Raw genomic sequence first — 19,087 nt, forward strand, 5'->3', positions numbered from 1 at the left:
AAACTCACATCTCAGGAATAGTATCCAGATCTTTGCCAGATTACTAGCCTTGGGTGAAATCTGTTATCTTCTTATTGCTTTCATGCTTTTTGGGAGGAAACTCTTCCCAGATGGATATTAGCATTAGAGAAGAAACAGATATACTTGTATTACAATAGCAAGGATTATTTACCTGGAGTTTCACTATTATCCCTTAACTTCCAGGCTCACATCAGTTTTTCTGTCAGAACTGCAAGTAAAGTGACAACCAGAGCATACATAGCATGAACAGCCTTTGAGAATTTCTAAGAGACAATTTGCAGGTTTTTCTCTATTGTTCAGACATGAGGAATCTAGCTTGCAGAAATGCACCATAAATGACTACCCATTTGCTTTTAAAATGTTACAGTGGAACCCACTTGGGCAGCCATCAACCATGACTGCACAAAGGGTGCTTAATTACCCATCCCTGTAATTCTGTTTTACCTGCATTTTCTTGTGAGCATGTCTTATGCAAGAATTAGCTCAGTTGCATAGACTTTTCAAAAAGGGCAAATATATTTCTAAGAAAAATACTTCAGTAAGTGGAGCCAACAGTGAAGAAAGAGAAAGTCTCCTTCTTTATCTAGACTTAAATTAAATTCTGATTCATAATGGAGACCACTGAAAGCCTCCAAGATGTGGTCCTTCTGATCCAGGTGAGGTTGCTGCTCTCTACCCAGTTGCAGAAAATCAGTGTTGGCTGCTGTTCCTCTAAGTCACTCTGTAAACAGATCCTCTTCTCTCTGTATGCCATCTTTCCTGCATGCCACCATCTATCCACTCAAAGCAGTTATAGTTGAACAACCAGAAAATAGGAAGAAGGAAAAAGTAAAATGCTAAATCTTGTGGGAATTTAAAGCTTGTGCACTTGTCCGCGTGGTCCCAGGATGTAGCTTAAATATCTTTGGTAACTCCTTGGGTATCGACTTCTGTTCCCTACAGCAATTCTTGCCAACAGAAAACCTTCCTGCATGCCAGTGGGGATGTTGAAAACCAGTGGTCTGAACAATCTGTCGCTCATGTAAGTTCAAAAGAGAATCACTGTGGTGGCACTTGCTGGCACTGTGAGTAAATGAGCCATGAACTATGTATCTGGATATGCTGCAGTTCTTTTCTGAAAGAAAAAGCAAGTCAAAACGAAGTGTAACACTGCTGAATGCTGAAGTGACCAAATAAACAGGATCAGCTAAACCGTGCTTATCTGTCAGTCATTCCTCCCTGTATGAAAGCAGTCTTCTCAAGCCTGCCCATGACGATCATGGCCTCAGTACTTGCTTAGGTTCCTGAACCGATGCTTTTCAAGCTATGTCATCTGCTTATGTTATCCAGTCATTTTGGTCTTGTCATCCAAGGGAAAAACCTGGTTTGGCCAAATGTGTGGCAGCACATACACTTTCAGTGCATGGAATGAAAGGCTAAAATAATCCCCATGAATTTTGTTCTCAAATTCAGAACTGCACTTCCATGAGCGCAGAGTGACAGATGTCAAAATCAATCTGAGTACCTCATTAATGCAGAGATAAACACACAGAATATGTTGTTTGGAATGACAACCCAGTGTGTTTATATATGTGTGCCACTATTTATCATCCTACAGATGGTTTCTCACAGTGATGTACATCCACAAATATGTTTAATTTTGGGTTTTCCTATTCTAGGTAATTACCATTTTTCCTTGTTTACACTGACTACTACTAAGATGGCCTAGAGATCTCTGAGTTTTTCTAAGGGTGAGGGGGTCATGTTTCACAAAGCAGACCCAGAATCCACATGCAATCAGTTCTTTGCAGTAATAACAGCCCATGCCTGTAGAGCATTTTTTAAGGAATTATCTCACTCTTGTTTTACAGCCGGGAAAACTCTGAAAGGTGAAATGATTTACCCAAGGTTGCACAGCAGGCTCTGTTCAGTACGTAGTTACTATTGTTGCCAATTGGGCAGCTCATCAAGCTCATGCTACTCACACCACTCAAATAAAATTCAAACAATAATTATTATTTTTACTGCAATTTGCACGGCAGTCAAGGCTGGAGGCCACAATCAGGATTCAGCTTATGTTGGGCTCTGTTCAAACACCAAATCAAATCCAGTCCCTGCTCCAGGGGGCTTGCAGTCTCAGTAGGGACGTAATTCTGTGAGAACACAAAACGAGATGGAAAAGGAAGGAAGGACGGAGGGAGGGACAGAAGGCAGTAACAAGAATGTAAGGTTTCACATTGTTTTGGATGACTGTGAAGTCTGGAAGCTTATTATTACGTAAATTATTTATGTGGGTAAGAAATATAAGCACGTTACTGACAGCCACCTGTCTGTTACTTAGGTGGCAGTTTATCTTCATAATCTTAATTGTGCAAACACTTTACTTTCACTCCTATGGCCTTTGATTACATTGACAGACAGCAAGTGGATCTTGCCATTCGCTCTTCGAGGGACTGACTCACACTGCACTAACCCCATACTTACACTGTACATTCTAAAGAATGATATTATCCTTAATTTTACAACTCCCTCTCTAATCTGCTGCTAGGGCGATCCTTGCTGTAGACCTTTTTATACAGTATGTGCTTATATATTTTATAGTACATGACAATTTTGTATACTAGCTAGAAGCTAATGAAATCATTTCACTCATGCTAACTTTTACTAAGCTCTGCAGTAGTATAATATGGATTAACTCCCACCTTACCACCTGTCACTGTTTGCTAATGTGGCTCCATGCTAGCAGTATGTTATGTACCAAATGACCATATAGCCATCCCTCTTTAAAAGACTTAACTGGGTATAACGTTGATTGCACAAGGTTTGCTTTATGTTTACATCATAAAGACAAATTTTCTCTTCTTGTGGAGTCACACTGTGTTTCATCTGATGGTACAGCAGGACACTGAACATTACATGTGTGCAGTCAGATTTCAATATAATGTCATACAATATAAGAACTAAAAGCTTCTCTAATACTGAATGGCATAGACACAATGGGGTTATTTGCATGAGTAAGGTTGCTCAGTACCAAGTCAGGATTGCTGAATGGTCCTTAGAAGTTAACCCATTACTTTTCTGGTATGAATTTGCTCCCCCATTATTTATTATAAAGCATGTATTTGTATAAATAATGAAAAAAGGTATACAGGAAATATTTGATTGACATCTGCAACCTCAGCTGGGTGGGTATTTTTTCTGGATTTCAATTAAGCCAAGCATTTAAAATATGTTTCAAATCCATCAAAGTATGTGCTAAAATCTTTTGCTCAGCTGATGGAGTCTGTTGAAACAAACGGGCAGCTTTTCACTGATGCTAACAGATTCTACATCAGCGCAGTAATTCCATAATGTACTCTAGAAGAGCCTGAGAAATCACAATTTAAATACATTCTTTTACACAAGGAAAGAATGAGCATTCATTTACAATTACTTTCCTTGCTCTTATTCTCAATTGGCTAAAACCACATACAAATTTATGACCTATCACAATGCCTGTTGAGGATACAGCATCAAAAACTAAGGCATTGAAGAACTTACACAAAAAATACTAATGCAATTTCATTTTAGGCTATTAAAACTTTTCATAAAATGAAGTTAGGTACATGTTACTACTTGCATTTATTCTTCTCTGACAGGTATCACTGAAGCTCAGCAGAACTGAGGTATTTACTTAAAAGATTAGAAACAGGGTTTTAGTACTATGATAAATGGAAGCAATAAATAACAACAGCTTTGTTTAGCAATTGCCAATACCAGTTTTGCAGCTCTTCATATAGTACCCACTAATCTCCTTCAGCATCAGGTAATTGAAATTCCTTTATCATATTTCTGATACCTGCACTGATGACACTGTGGCTTTATTTTAATCCCAGGCAAAAACACATTAAGAAGGAACTGTGATTGACAGTATATTGCTAATTTAGAACAAAATACTTGTTTAATCATCCCTAAACTGAACTTTATAAATCCAAGACAAAAGCAAGCCTAATTTAATAAAATCCAATGTATGAATGCATAGCCTACATCTACATTAGCAAGCTGTGTATTGCAACAGAGTGGATCTAAAAAGTGAAACAGCGCTTAGGACCTAATACCCACAAAGCATGTGTTTCAGAGGTTTCACTAGGACCAGCCCTAGTCCAGTCTGGTGGAAGGCACACATGTTAGCAGTAGAAATGCATCAGGTCTACTCTTGGAGGACATCTGGTTCAGTTTATTTAGAAAGAAACCCAGTTTGCATATCCCAAGACTGCTCCATAATGTGATTCAAACTGCAGTAAGTTGGGACAACTGGAAGATGAACTTTAAAAATGCACTCCTAACCAAAACTAAAACTCTCTTACAGTCAGCCCCATGGATGGTCTCCTTGCAGACCGCTGGCCAAAGCAAGCAGTTTTAGCTGGCTGCATAGGCACTCAGTTCTAGGATCTCTGAAGGCTTATCCAGATCACAGAATAGCCATGCCACCCATGAATGGTGGCTCCATTCAGAACAGCTTGTATTCAGGGCTAATGAAATTCGGGGCCTGAAACCAGGCTGACTTCATAAACACAGAGGGTGGGATTCAGCTCCAGACTGAGAAATCTAAATGAAAGTGAGGTTAAGAATAGAAGCTAGGACTTGATTCACTTGCCAGCGTGTTGGTGCCTAATGCCACTTGAGCTGTTCTACTGCTTGTGAGACATCCGTGTGTAGATGACAGAGAACATATATGAGACCTGTGTCCTTCTGGAAAAGCAGGTAGAGTTCAGACGGGATCCTTGAGGCATTTTAAGCACAGATACCTGGATGTAGGTAACTTCTCGAGGGCTTGGCCTCTACAGCCTGAGATCGTACTCTAAGACCCTGAACACTCCTGGATTCACTGCAGAAACACTTGACTGGCCTTGTCAGAGCCAGGCTAGGTCTGCCAAGGCCAATGGTGATACCACTCTACTGCAGTCTGACAGGCTAAGCCAGATGTGTGTAGTCAAGTATCTCATTGCACGTTCTCTGGCACATCCCTGCTGTTGTATCTATGCTTACCTATCACCTGACGTAAAGTAAAATGGAGCTGTCTGTAGAAGTGTGCTTTGCATTTGGTTCAGACTTGATTTGGAAAAAAATTACGCCTCTTGGGAAGAGACAAAAATGCAGTTACAATTTCCCAGACCACTTCACTTTTGCTCAGCATAATTCCTCCAACATACCATATAATTAAAACTAAATGAAATGTTGTGTTATATGTTTAACACTCAGCTATTAAATATACCACCTTAGGTTCACATAGAATTTAGTGAGGCTAAATTTAAACCCAGATACTTGTATCTGCAGATCTATCCCTAAGGGTGTAAAATCCCAAACAGACATTTTTAAGTACGCATACTGCATGCCACAGGTTTCACAGAAATGTACAAGATCAAAAATGTTTCATTTAAAGCTCAGGCTGTGTCTTTATACATAGTTGTTTGATACACTGAAGACTTGTTTATCCCATTGACAAAGTGCTCCCTCCTCTCTCCTTCTCAAATGGCCACAGGAGGCAGGGAAGGAGGCAGCAAGGACAGAACAGGGAACTCAGCATTGCTCCAATTTCCCATCCTCTGTGAGCAAAGACCACTTGTTGAGCCCATTCTTTCTACAACATCCAATGCATTTGACACAAACCTATTCACACAAAAAATGAAGCATCCAGTAGTATATCAACAAGATAAAGAGATTTTACATGTTTCTTAGCTATTTAGGAAGATTGTTTACATAGCAGCATGGCATCACAAAATAATTAGGTGCACAGAGAGATAACAAGGGACAAGTTCTCAAGGACACATCCTTAGCAAAACTAGATCTCACGTTAGTCGTAGAACTGATAATTTGTAAACTTTTTCCTGAAACTTTGGTATTTTAGAACATTTTAAAGATTTGGTTTTCAATTACTTTCACTTTTAAACATCGGTATTTATCTGACATAAATTAAATTTTCTTAAAGGAAATTAAATATCCAATTCATGTGAAAATGTTGAATGCAAAGGGAAAATGTGAAGCACATTACTGCAACAGCTGTCGTTTCACAGTTTTACTGAGAATTTAAGGAAAACCCTTGCTTGTTTGGTCAGAATGCCAGGCAGGAATGGAGCCCCACTTGACAGATCTACAGATCTTGGTCACTGTCTATTTTTAATCCTAGAAGGCACCGAGACAGGAGTGATACTGTTTAAAAAACAGAACAAATGATAGTAGAATAGAAAGGAGCATTCACCTAGTCCTGAAAAATGAGAAAGAGAGGAACAAGACATGTTACAAACACCGCATTCTGTAATCTCTTTCAGACACTCATCTATTTCCAGTGAACAGCTCAGTTTTTTACCAAATCTCTTCCCTTTAGAAAGTTGTTGCAGAACCTTACTGCTCCAATAGTTAGAAACCTTCTTTTCATTTCCAGGCTGAAGTGATTTATAAGCAGATAATATCCATTTGTTCTTGTCCCACCATTAGCCACAAGTTTAAAATCATTAGTTTTCATTCTATGGTCCATGGACTCAGGAGGGGTTTATAAACTACTTCCAAGATTTTTAAAGTGTTGTGAAGCAAAGTAGGCGTAACAGGCTGTAATTTTCTCTAACAATGCTACAGGGCATGTAGCATCATCCTTGGAAAAAGTTAAGGAAATCAAAGTGAAAAACGCTGGCTTAAACAGTTCTTTTCCCTTCCTCTTGTTTTTTAGCCCTTCCATGTGTTTTTAGACATCTGTCATGGACATCTTATCAACCTTCCTCTTTGTACATTAAACTAACCAAGCTTTCCTAGTTTTCTCCCTGCAAAAAAAAGTCACCAGTCACTGGTTTTCCACTTTGCAGCTGTTGCCATCTCAGTCAGAATTGGACATCAGTGTCCAGAATCCCACATGAAATATCATGGTGCATCACATAATGATCTCAACATTGCCTTAAATCAGCTAGAAATACTTCATGAAATATACACCAGGATCATGTATGTCCTCTTCACAGATGCACTACATTGACAACCCATTGCCATCCTTTGATGAACAGATACACTCAGGTCCTCCCTTTGTTATCCATTCTCAGCTGCATGGCCTTTCATGCTGCACCAGTGAGTCCATGCCACCACTATCGCCTAAGTCCTCAAAGTTGGCAAATGGTGAAGTGTCAGCTTGGAAATGATGGTTGGTGAGCCAGCTGATGATGCCATACTAACTGAGGAATCTGATCAAATACAAATGTCTGACATGAACTAAACGCAAGCGATTGTGGCTGGTAAGTCATCAGCATGTTTGGACTATTTTGGACTATATTTTTATAGTATAATGACCACGGATTGCAATTTCGAGCTTTTTATTTTACTGATGTTCTAATATGACTCCACCAGTAATAGGAAGGCTAAATACTAAGACATAGCGACCAAGGAACAATTAACTTTCTTTAGAGGAACATAAAGCTACAAGGATGAATAATTTTATTTTCATGGAAAGTCTAATATTTCTCTCATGGAATTAATCTTAAATCTTCAAATTAAGTCTTTGCAAAGCTACACTGAAAGTCTCTCAAGTAAAGACTCAATTTTTAGTGTTCAAAGATGTGTTAGCCAAGCTGAAGACACCTGGGGAAAATCTGATTTTGAAACACACAGCCTACATCAGAGAGAAGATACATTTATGATTTTTAGGCTCCTGGGTAACATTCTCCCACTACCTGTATGTAAAAAACTTTCTTGTGGCTTGTTCTACATTTTTGATTGCTTCCTCCTCTTCTCAAAGGTTACAAACATCTTTCTTTTTCAAGGTCACTACTAAGTCTAGTTTCAAAGCTAACTACACTTCATGCAAATTTTTCATCCACAGATCTTTTTATTGTTAATTTAAACACAGAAAATCAGAAATTAATACTATGGAACTGAGTTGCAGTTATAAATTGGTTTAAATTAAAGGACTAAATCCCATGTCACCTTACCTTTGCTGTACAGATTACTCTTGAGCTCCTCATTTTGAGCTTCAGCTACATATTGGTTATGTGTACACAGATAAATTAAGCAGTGCCAGGGAGCATTTCCAGGCATTGAAACTCAACTCTCTACGCTATTAAATTGTTAGAATTGTCCCACAGCATGTGTCACAGGAGTGTTATTAGCCTGTTCCAACTAACACTCTTCCAAAATATTGCCAGGGCACAGTTTGCAAGATAGGACATGCCAGGAATGGTTCCCAACAGGCAGTATGAGTCTGGTGACCCAGTTTCAGAATGTAAAAAAATGTAATAGTATGGACACTGGCCAGTGTGCCAGCTGACTCTGCACCAGAGGATGGTTCTGGACATGCTTATTTTGCAGGTACAGGCATAGCCACTGCATCCCTCTGTTGGGCCATAATAAGCTAAGGAGATGACTCGCTACAGGAATGTCTGAGCCTAACTTTGAAGACCGTTAATCTCCAAGAAGCACAGGATCATTTATGTAGGTGTTTCATGCTTACACACTGTCATCTGGGCTGTAGCAAAACAACCGTCTCCAAGACTCCTCTTGCCCACGCTGAGAGACTCCATGTTACAAAGAGCTGAGGCAGAAGGTCAGACAGGAGGTAAAGATGCTGCTGCTAGTCCACCCTCCCCCCTCCCCCCACCCCCCCCTGCTAAAATATTCCCTGATCTTAAGAGACATTGTGCTATTTTATTCCCACTTCCGCTGCACACAAAGTTCACCACGACAAATAAAGTATTGTAGGGTGGAGGTTGCAGAGGTACAGTCTAGCACTGCAGTACAAGACGCATTCTGGTCATGTTAATCACACGAGATCACTTATTCAATGAACTTCTACAAGTAAGGCGCATGACTTTTGACTTCTAGCAGTAAACAAAACAACCTCCCAAGGTTTCACAAGTAGTGTTTTCTAAACCTCTCAACTCAGAATATTTGTCTTTGACCTTGCCAGTGCTGCATGTCTAGCTTTCTTCTCTAGAAACTTTTCTGTTCTGAAAGTTAACCAGAAAAATAAGGAAAGTGGAATGTATGACAACTCATCAACTGTTTGTAATAATTTATTTCAAACCGTTTATTCGGTAGCTCTCTCCCTCTGATGCAGTCTCAATTACTTGATTGAATAATATTCTCTGAAATAGCACATGATGTGCTTGTGTCAAAGAGGCTCTCCACAGAGGCCATCAGCTACCTTTTAAAATCAATGAAATTCATAAATTTGCATTTGGCTTCTCAAGGAGAAAATAGAGGAACCTTTTTCCCCCGGTACGTATGACCTTCTCATTCTAAGGCCAGCTTGTTTCAAGTCTTCTGTACCTCTGAATGCCAACATGAAGACAGGTAATATCTTTCTTAGAACAGATAGATCTTGAAGTCTATTATATTCCCCTTCTTAAGGATTCTAGCCATAATTCTATCTTAGTAATTGGGATTTGCACACTGTTCCACACAGTAATGCATATTCTAGCTATTCAGTCTGTCATGCTGCCACTGCATTTTTAACAATGCTGATAGCAACCGATGTTATCGAATTCGGCAGACTTTTCAGGCTCTAGGCTTGTTCATGCCTTGTTTTTCATTTCACCATTTCGGAGCAAAAATGTTTTTATTTTTTCCTTTGTGATGCCTCACTACTGTGACCCTGCCATTCCTCACAGCTGGATCTTGTTAGTTTTCAAATATTGAGTCCACACTGTCTGATCACACCACAGATTTTTTGTTCTGATATGTTTGCTGTCTTTATGTTTGCAAGATCAAAGCTGATGCTGTTTATACCACAGTGCTAAAAAGGTTCACTTCTCAAAAGGTAAAATAACCTTAGTGTTTGAAATCTAGCCTTCTTTTATTCCACGCCTTCTACTCCTGATAATATCCATATGTTTCTCCTCTCGATGGCTTCATTTTCCCATATAGCAATTTTCTTGATTAAACTTTTAGAAGGAATTTTTGAAAGAACTCAGCAGCAGCCAAATCCTATGCCCATGAAGCCCCTTCAGGTGCAAGAAAGCAGAGCTGCACCAACACCAGCTGTTTTCCAAAACCCCATTCCCATTTCTCTTTCCCAATGGTATTCAGGTTCTCAGCTCCCCACCTTTTAATAGCTCATAGTTTCCTCTTTTTAAATTCTCTCCCAGTTTCTTTCTCCCCTCCTTTCTTCCCTTCCATACATCTTTTTTTTCAGTGAAATGGAATTTGTCCTCAAATTGCTTGGATAACTTCATGCATTTCCTTTTATATCTTACTATTCTGTTATCGTAGTATTTTTCAACCAGTGGACCACAGCCCCCAGGATGTTCATAAAAGGCAACTGGGAGAGTTATAAGATGCTGAAATTTTTATTACACTCTAAAACAAAAGAAAATATCTCTTCTCCATTCCCAAAACACCTTTATCCTTCAAAAACAAGTTTTGCTATCAAAATCTCAAATCACTCATACAAATAAATGATATACACTTCTTATGTGATACATTTTAGCCAGGTTCCCTCTGGGATCAAGGCTGATGTGGCTGTGTGATGTTGAGCCTGCTGACCAATTTCAACCAAATTTGACTGATGCTACAAGCTTTCAAGATACTAAACTTCTACAAGTTTTGTGAAACAGCTGGTCCCTGGGCAGAGTAGAAAGGATCCCAAATTCCCATGAGTGGAAAGACAGGGATAGTTTATCCTTTATAAAATCTAGGTGGCAACTTGAGGTGATCAAATCAACACATAAATACCTTTCTGCCAGTTATAACACATGCTGTGTCCCTGCCAACTACACAAATGAAGAGCTTGTGAGGAGTCCTGAAGGCAAGGGATGATGGGATGCAGGAGAGAACTTGTGGTATTGTGGGCACAGGGTATTTGGGGAAAGAAATGACTCGGAGAGCCGACACTTCTGACTCACACTGGGACACAATCACTTCCCAAGCTGGTATGGCAATACTCATCACAGCCAGGGTGACAGCAGCAGAGCGGAGGCTCCTATTGGACACTCCCAGACCAAGGATGTGGGAGGCACTGAGGATCTCTACTAAGCCCGATCGGAAACTTTCCTCTGGAGCTCAATGGACAGAAAATCATATTGGCAGCATGACTTCTCCTCTGGGAAAAAGAAGCAGATGCACCAGGCCCACTTGTATTAGGAGATGTCCTCATAGGCTTGATGAGACAGTCTATTTGTTGGCAGGCAGAGCACTCAGCTCTTTCCCTGCTCCCTGCCTGCCCGCATAGCTCCAGCACCCCATTTCCCAAAGCCGCAGAGGCAATCCTCATGTTACCATGGTCAGAGCCCTCAGTATCCCTGATTTTTCAGAATTTTCTCCCTGAAGGTCCAGCATCCACTACTGCTCACAAACCACTAAATAACCTGTCGCCTCAACCTGCGTGTGGGGTTGGGGGTATTAATGCTCCTATTAAAGTCAGCATCAATGCTGAAACTCAGTTCAAAAACCTGGTTGATTTTCCTGGATTTGCCTTCCTCTCCCTTTGGCCTCCCGTGTGCTTCTCACTTTACAACTGGGGTACATGGTGGGAAAAAAAGCTGGCAGCAGCGTTGGTTAAGGTCCTTTGCTTCTGGTGAGTTAGGCCATGCCTCTTAGAAAGAGGCACCCAATCTTATGTAAAGACTTTAACTGAAGAAGAAACCTCTTTAAAGATAATTAACAAATGCAACTTAACAGGTTAGAAATGTATATACCTCATGGCTAATGCAAATTTGTGTAACTTCATCTTCCAAATACAGCATTTGTCAAGTTAAGGAGCACTGAACGAATTGAAATCTCCCCCTGTAGGTCCTCATACACCCTAATCTGTCAATTTTTAATCTTCTTTTGAGTAGGAAGAAAATTCATCCTTTTAGCTCTTCTTCTTTCATTTATTTAAATCTGTCCTGAAACCCTTTCTACTTCATACTTGAAAGGGAGTCTTGACAGATGTTTGATCTGGACCGGATCAAACCAGGGCAGAAACCACTGTGGGCAACGGCAGTCTCATTTTTTGCGTACACATTTAGGGACCACATTGGACTGATTAAGTCCAGCACTGCAGTGAGACCTCACATGCAGATGCCCATCTACGACAGCCTCTAATTTCTCTTCTATATAACTGTTTTCCATAACATATAATTTCCATAATTCTCCCATCAGTAGGACGCCTCCTACATTTTCATCCCCAGAAGTCTTACACTGCATTTGGTGTATTAAAATAGTATTAAAACAGGCTGTTGATGCAAGCCCAGGGTATTATGACATCCAAAACAGTCTGTGGAATTAGCTATCCTTACTATAATTTATTAAACAAATAATTTTTGTGCCACCTGCAAAGTTCAGCAGCCCTAAGTGTATATTATTCTTCCAACTAATTGTTAAAGATATTGAAGCTACAAACAAGATCCGTATCTGACTCCACTAGACACCCTGCTCAAACACTGGCACAAGACTGGGATTTTTTTCTAGCCTTCTGGAATTTACCCCTATACCAAGATCTGACTAACAGCAATAACAAAGGCTCCAAGAGCATCAAGGTCAAGCCTTTTAAGACTCTTATATAAAAGTCACCTGGTCCTGCAGACTGGTTTCAAGTACAAAGGCAAACAATGCAGCTGCAATGAAGAATTTCACCTTTTCATTCTGAAACAATTCCCTGGTTTAAATGAACTTTTAACTTGGGCCTGTAATAACCTCTCTCTTACTGCTGCTTTGGCCCCAAAGAACTGGCAATCAAGTAATATGACACCAGATTTAAAAACTAGTTTAGAGCAGGTTCAGGGAAAACCTGGGGAGCCACAGAAAGACTGATGTCTGCACCACATAAATCGGTGAGAACTATGAAAGACAACAGAGTATGTCAGCATGTGCACAAACATGGCATTTTTGTGTGACAAAAGGAAGTGAGTAAGGTAGGGCCAACACGCCTATTTTATGTAATTTTTCACAAAGCTACTAGAGTTGTCCAACGAAAGAAAAAAATAATGCATACCATGGAAATTTTTGTTAACAAAGTCCACTTGGAATTCCAAAAGACATTTGATAATCTTTCATTCATAAGTCTTAAAAAATCTAAACTCTCAGAGGATAAAAATAAATGTCCCTGCAAGGATAAATAATTAGAAACAGATGGTAGGAGAATACTGTCAGTTTTCCAAGCGGAGAGAGGTCAATGGTGGAGTCCTGCAGGGATCTGTGCTGGAACTTGGGAGCTGCTCGCTTATTTATAAATGAGCTGGAAAAGAGGGTAAATGGTGAGGTGACAAAGTTTGCTGCTGATATTCACTCAGGGTAGCTAAGATAAGGGCTGACTATGAAGAAAGACTTTACAATACTGGGTGACTAGGCAATAAAAAGGCAAATTAAAGTCAATGTAGATAAACAAATACGGAGTTGTTTCTTTGAGGGGAAAAAACCTAACTACACAAAATGATGTGCTCCAAGGTGACTGTTACTGCTTCAGGACTGAGATCTTGGGGTTATAATAAGTAGTTCTGTGAAAACATCAGCCCACTGCTCACTAACACTGAAAAAGTGAGCATTAGGAATTACTAGGAAAGGAACAAAGAATGAAAGAGAGAATATTATTATACCTCTCTATAAATGGCTGGTTTGTCAGTCTTGAATATTGTGTTTAGTTCTGGTCCCACTGTCTCTGAAAGGATACTGGAGACTGGAAATAGCTGAGGGCAAGCCACTAAGGATGATCACAGGCATGGTGCAACCTAACGACTAAGGAAAGACTAAGAAGCCAAAGATTAATCAGCTCTCAGAAACACATAACTGAGGGGATACAGCAAAGGTGTAGTCTGGACCAGCACAAGAAAGGTGCCTGGGAGTCTCCTGTTTCACAGCCTCTTCCAACACGTGAGCTGGGAGGATCAATGAATTGGCAAGTAAAAAGTTTAAAACACAAAAAAACCCCACTGAATCTTCATTAAGCGGTGGAACTCTTTGCTCTGGGGCACTGTAAACGTGGCTTATGTTGCTTTGTTCAGCTGAACTCTTACTGTGGGCATGGGCTTAGGCATCTGCTGAAAAACATACATATAGGTTTCTTCCTACTCATCCATGGGACATCTCTGTGCCCTTGTTTTCCTTTGTTTACTATTCGCTTTCCTGTAACTTGCAATGTCCTAGTAGAGAGAAAAAGTAATGGCAAATGTCTAGTCATGAAAAAAAATCACAATGACAGAAATGAAGTGTTTAATTTGTTTAACTTATAAAGGAATACATCTCAAGAAATGTCTTTATTTGTAAGGTTCCTTGCAAACTTTAGATGCAGGGTAGTACAGAGCAATAATACCTAATTTCTAATGCTTTCACTAAGTGAGCAACTGCTCAAATTAAGTAAGTGTTCATGCAAGTGTTTGGACATGTGATTTTGAAATTGCAGAAGTAGGGGCTAGTGGCTAGAGAATGAGGCCGCCAACACTGGCTCTCTGACAGCATTATATACATGGAACAAAAGAAGCAGTCTAAGCCATGGCAAAATCATAAGGGAGTATGTTGTCCTCACGTACACAAAGGAAATAGCTTTTCCTAGGATTTTTCTGCTTAATCATGTCATAGACATGACTAGACAGCAATAAGGGTTGAAAATGCACGTGGCCGAGGTATTGTATTTCTGTTCCTTATTTAAAAAACATCTCTTCAAAACAAGAGCTCTATCATGCTGACAATTTATAATGACTCATGCAGGACAGAATGGGATCAAAATCTTTCTTTTAAAGAAATAAGTTCCTAAGCTTTTATTTGCAATCCTAAATCAAGCATGATCCCATGTTGAAAAAACTGCTTCTAAGGAGATTTAAATTACATCCATTTAAAGTATTATTATATGATCTAACTGAATGCTAACAGTGCTAAGGTACATAATAGAAAGCAAAATCAAAGCTATACTCACATACTTTTTTCTTTTACTACTTCAGGTTCAATTTTGTTCCTGTACCACGCAGAACTATCTGCGTATGTAGATGACATTACTACATTGTTATTTGTGAGATTAGCATCTTAAGCTTATTATTGCCTATTACTTATACTCTCAAAACAGTAAAATAGTAACAGAAGCGGGTCATATAGCTCACAGAAAACCTATCAGAACTCATTATAACTCTCGTCCTGCACATTTGATTCTAAGTTATCCTCCTATCCCACCACCATTGCTTCCTTCTTCAAAGGACACAACCCGAACCAATAGATTTTCTGGTAGTTTTCTTCCCCTTTGAGGAAAGTTTTCTGAGGCAATACAGAAATGAACAGTCAGGTAAATGCTGAATTAAGGTACAACATTCAGCAAACAACAAAGTCAATCTCTTTCAACACCCAACATCATTCCAGTTCTTCCAGGGCATTCATGTACAAACCAAAAAAGATGGCAAACAACCACTTGGCTATACACGCATTCCCCTATTATTTTAATTATGGAGGTAAGCAGTGTGAAAAGTGATTCTTCTGCTGACATAAAACTCCTTTTGTTGACTTTTAATGCCAACAGTGCATCTACCAGCTTTGGAGATGACAAAAATTCTGTGTTATTTTGCCTGAAAACATATCTTCAGTGTCACACCTGCACACGTGCAGCATTGTATAGGCCGATTGGCCTCCTGTAAATCAGCTGCATGCAGTGATTTCTAAACATTATTATTCACCTGTGCAGAAATGCAGTAAAGGAATCAGATCCATTTTTATCTACCTTGCACTAGCTTCCGTTGGCATAAAGCAGTGGGACCATATAAATAAAACACTATTATCTCTGATGTTGGAAAGTGTAAAGGATTTGAAAATTGTGCTGTCCTACTGCATACCGGACATGAACAAAACAGGCTGAGGATGCACCAAACCAATGAATATTCATGTCACCTTTTACGAGCGGAGCCATAAGGAGAGGAGACAGCTGAAAGCAAAACTCCTTAATGGAGCAGAGGAGACGTCAGTGGTGCAAAGATTAAACAGTTTGCTCTGCCTGGAGCCAAGTGACATGACTGTACAATTAATAACACCATATCGGAATGCATGTTACTGAACAGACAAAAGTAGCCACCAACATCAAAGAGGATTCCCAATGCAGAGATAATGAACGCAAACCTCATCTCACAGAATTGGAGAAAAATCTACCAACCTCAAGTGAGATCAATCTCCGAGTGATAAAGAAAGAAACCATACAGAATCTTAAGTGATGGAAACAGCATAAAAATACATACAACACACATAAATACAGCATAGCAAAGGGAAATGAATAAAGCTGTTTCATACAAACCAGAAATTTCCACTAAGCCTCATGAACTAGGTGGCAAATTGAATAATGCTGGAGCTGCTCAGCAAACAACTTGAAAGAATTATTGCTCGGAAACTGAAATGAATGTAGGTCAATTAAGGGGACTGAAGAAGTGATTGTGAGCCCATTTTGGAGACTTTTGCTCTGTTTCCCTAACAGCTTATTCCTGCAGAGGCAAAACTTCTCAATTTCAGGGTTTTATTGAGAGGACAAATAAAAGGTATGCTTTGATTTTAGATGTTTGGGTTTTTTTTCAAATTATTGAAGAATTAATCTTTTATATCTCGCTAAAACTGATTTTATTATTATCTAAACTCTAGAGACCATTCTTTTCTCCCCCTCTGCCTCCCAGCTGCATGCAAATCACCAGTTCTCTACTAACTCAGAGAGAGAGCTGTGTTGGAACTACAAGAAGGGATATCCTGGTGTTCTCCCTCCTTCTTCCCATGCGCTTTCCCCAGGGAGACACTGGATGTGATGGGGAAAGTCAATGAAGTCAGGAGACCTTCTGAATCAAAACCAGCAACTGAAATTAATTTTTTTTCTTTACACTCCTAATATAGAGAGGAAAATAAACCTTGCGAACAGGGGGAGGAGACCCCAACCAAAACTCATGCATCTAACATCCAATGACCTCAGCTGCCCTTCCAGTTGGCCAGCAGAAGACCCCGCCATCCCATCCCACCGAACCAAAGTGGGCTCTGCCTTGACCAGGTGGATACTAACCTTCAACAGGCTGGCTGTTACCTTCACCCACTGTCATCTGCTCGAGGCATCCCCATGGTCCCCACTGCCATTTTCTCCTGACCTTTAGCTACAGACCAAGTGCTGGAGGACAGCCTGGACCTGCCGCCGCCCACAGCTCTCCCTAGGGCTGTTTGATGCTCACGAGTCGGTTCACAGGCCAAAACCGGACAATTTCTCCGGGCATCCCCGCTCCTCGCGGGGGGTGCGAGGTACCCACGCGGGTGGGGGGGTTGGCCTGGGGCAGACACCGGCACCGCTCTGCAGCGTCACTGAGGCTCCCCGGTCGTCCCTCCCCGCCCCCCAGCCCCACCACCCCCGGCGGGGCACCCCGATCCCCCCGCCGCTCCCCTTACCCCCTCCCGGCCCGGGCGGCCGCCGGCGCCGCAAGTTTCTCCAAAGCCGCCCGTTGCCCCCCGCGGCGCCGAGGAGGGCAGCGCCGGCAGGGCGGCGTGGAGCACCCCCAGGGCCGGAGCCGCTGCCCCCACTCACCCGAGGTCAGCTGCATCCAGGCACAGATCTTGTAGACGGTGGCTGTGTTGCAGAAGAAGAAGAGGATGAAGCAGACGATGCAGGCGATGATGAGCATCATCGAGAGCCCGATGAAGAAGGAGGCAGCTTTGAAGGCTCCCGAGGGCAGGCTGGAGAAGTCCGTGAAGCTGCCCCGGCAGGTGAGTTCCCGGCTGAAGCCGTTGCCGATGCAGTAGTGGAAGAGCCCGAAGTAGCCCGCCTGCGGGGTGTCCACGCCGTCCCCGATCCAGTAGGGCTGGATGAAGCACACCACGTTGACGATGGCAAAGCAGATGGTGAAGATGGCCCAGAGCACGCCGATGGCCCGCGAGTTCCGCACGTAGTTGGTGTGGTAGATCTTGGCCGCCTCCTGAGCCGGGAGCATCCCCGCTGCTGCCGCTCCTGACGAGCCTGCTCCTGCCGCCGCCGTCCCTGCAGCCGCTCCGGGCATCCTCGCCGAGAAGATCCCCCCTCCCCTTCCTCCACCTCCTCCTCCTCTTTCTCCTCCTCCTCCCCGCTTGCTCCGCTCGACGCGACGCGCTCCGCCGCCGCCGCCGCCGCTGCGTGCGAGAGCCGGCGAGCCCCTCCGCCGGGCTTCAGCGGCTCCGCGCCAGCAGCAGCAGCGGCGGCGGCGGCGGCGGCGGCGGCAGCACCAACATGGCCCGCCGCCGCCTATCGGGGCTCAGCGCTGCCGGCCGCCGCGCACCGCCCGCCCCGCAGCCCGCCCTCCCGCCGCCCGCGGCTCCTCGCCGCGCCGGGCGCCCACAGCCACAACGCCCAAAACCCCTCACAACGCCCGCCAACCGCCACAACGCCCAGTAACCGCCACAACGGCCGCCAACCGCCTCGGCGCCCCGCCGGCGGGGGGGCACGGCTGAGGTGCCGTTCCTGAGGGGAGGCGGCGGCGGGGCAGAAGGCGAGGAGCTGCCGGCGGCCTTTCGCCGGGCGGGAAGGGCGAGCCCCGGTGGGCGGCGGGGACGCTGCGGCCACGGCCTCCCCTTAACCCCCTGCCCCGGGCGCCGCTCCCGGCCGGGGCAATGGCTGCCTGGCCGGGCCGCTGCCGGCGCTGCTCATGCTGCCTGCCCCGGGAGACATGTTCGGGCATTTTAAAGTTGAAAGCCTGTGTGCGGGTTTCTTTTAAAAACCTGTGTGATCCTTTCCCTCACAAAACATGGGGTAGTCTGCAGCCAGGGGCTGTAAATGCCACATCACCTGTGGCGAGGTGAGCAGCGGCCTTCTGCCCTGGCACAGGTGGAGACCGGAGATGCTGCTTGTGCCCCCCCGAGTCAGCCCTCTGCCAGGGCGAGGTTGTAGGGCTGGGGAACAAAGAAATGAGGGGCTGCTCCTCGCCATGACGGGCAGGATGGCGGAGGTGGAGGAGATCACCCCTGTGAACAGAGCAGGCTTGGGGCCATGGTGGCTATGGTGGCACCGGTGGAGAAGAGCGGCTTTGCTCTAGTCAAGTGACTTTGGCCTGGAACTCAGTGCGTTGAGCATGTTGGCGTGCAGCAGTGATTAGCATATATTAATGAGCAATTAGCATCTGGTAATAATCATTCCTATGCCAGTGACACTTGGATTTGCGGTCCCCGACCTATGCGTTGAGCCTGAGTTAATAAC

General features: G+C 42.8%; 1 protein-coding gene across 1 annotated transcript in view; it reads right to left on the reverse strand.

Moving 5' to 3' along the window:
* LHFPL3 (LHFPL tetraspan subfamily member 3) overlaps nt 1–17,918 on the reverse strand; it is a 191,261-nt gene extending 173,343 nt beyond the window's left edge. Inside the window, exon 1 of the mRNA XM_074168373.1 lies at nt 17,450–17,918. Within this exon, the coding sequence (XP_074024474.1) occupies nt 17,450–17,918 (469 nt within the window). The remainder of the gene's footprint in view (nt 1–17,449) is intronic.
* Between the last annotated feature and the right edge of the window lie 1,169 nt (nt 17,919–19,087).

This window comes from Numenius arquata, chromosome 2 (assembly GCF_964106895.1).
Source record: "Numenius arquata chromosome 2, bNumArq3.hap1.1, whole genome shotgun sequence".
Taxonomy (NCBI): Eukaryota; Metazoa; Chordata; class Aves; order Charadriiformes; family Scolopacidae; genus Numenius; species Numenius arquata.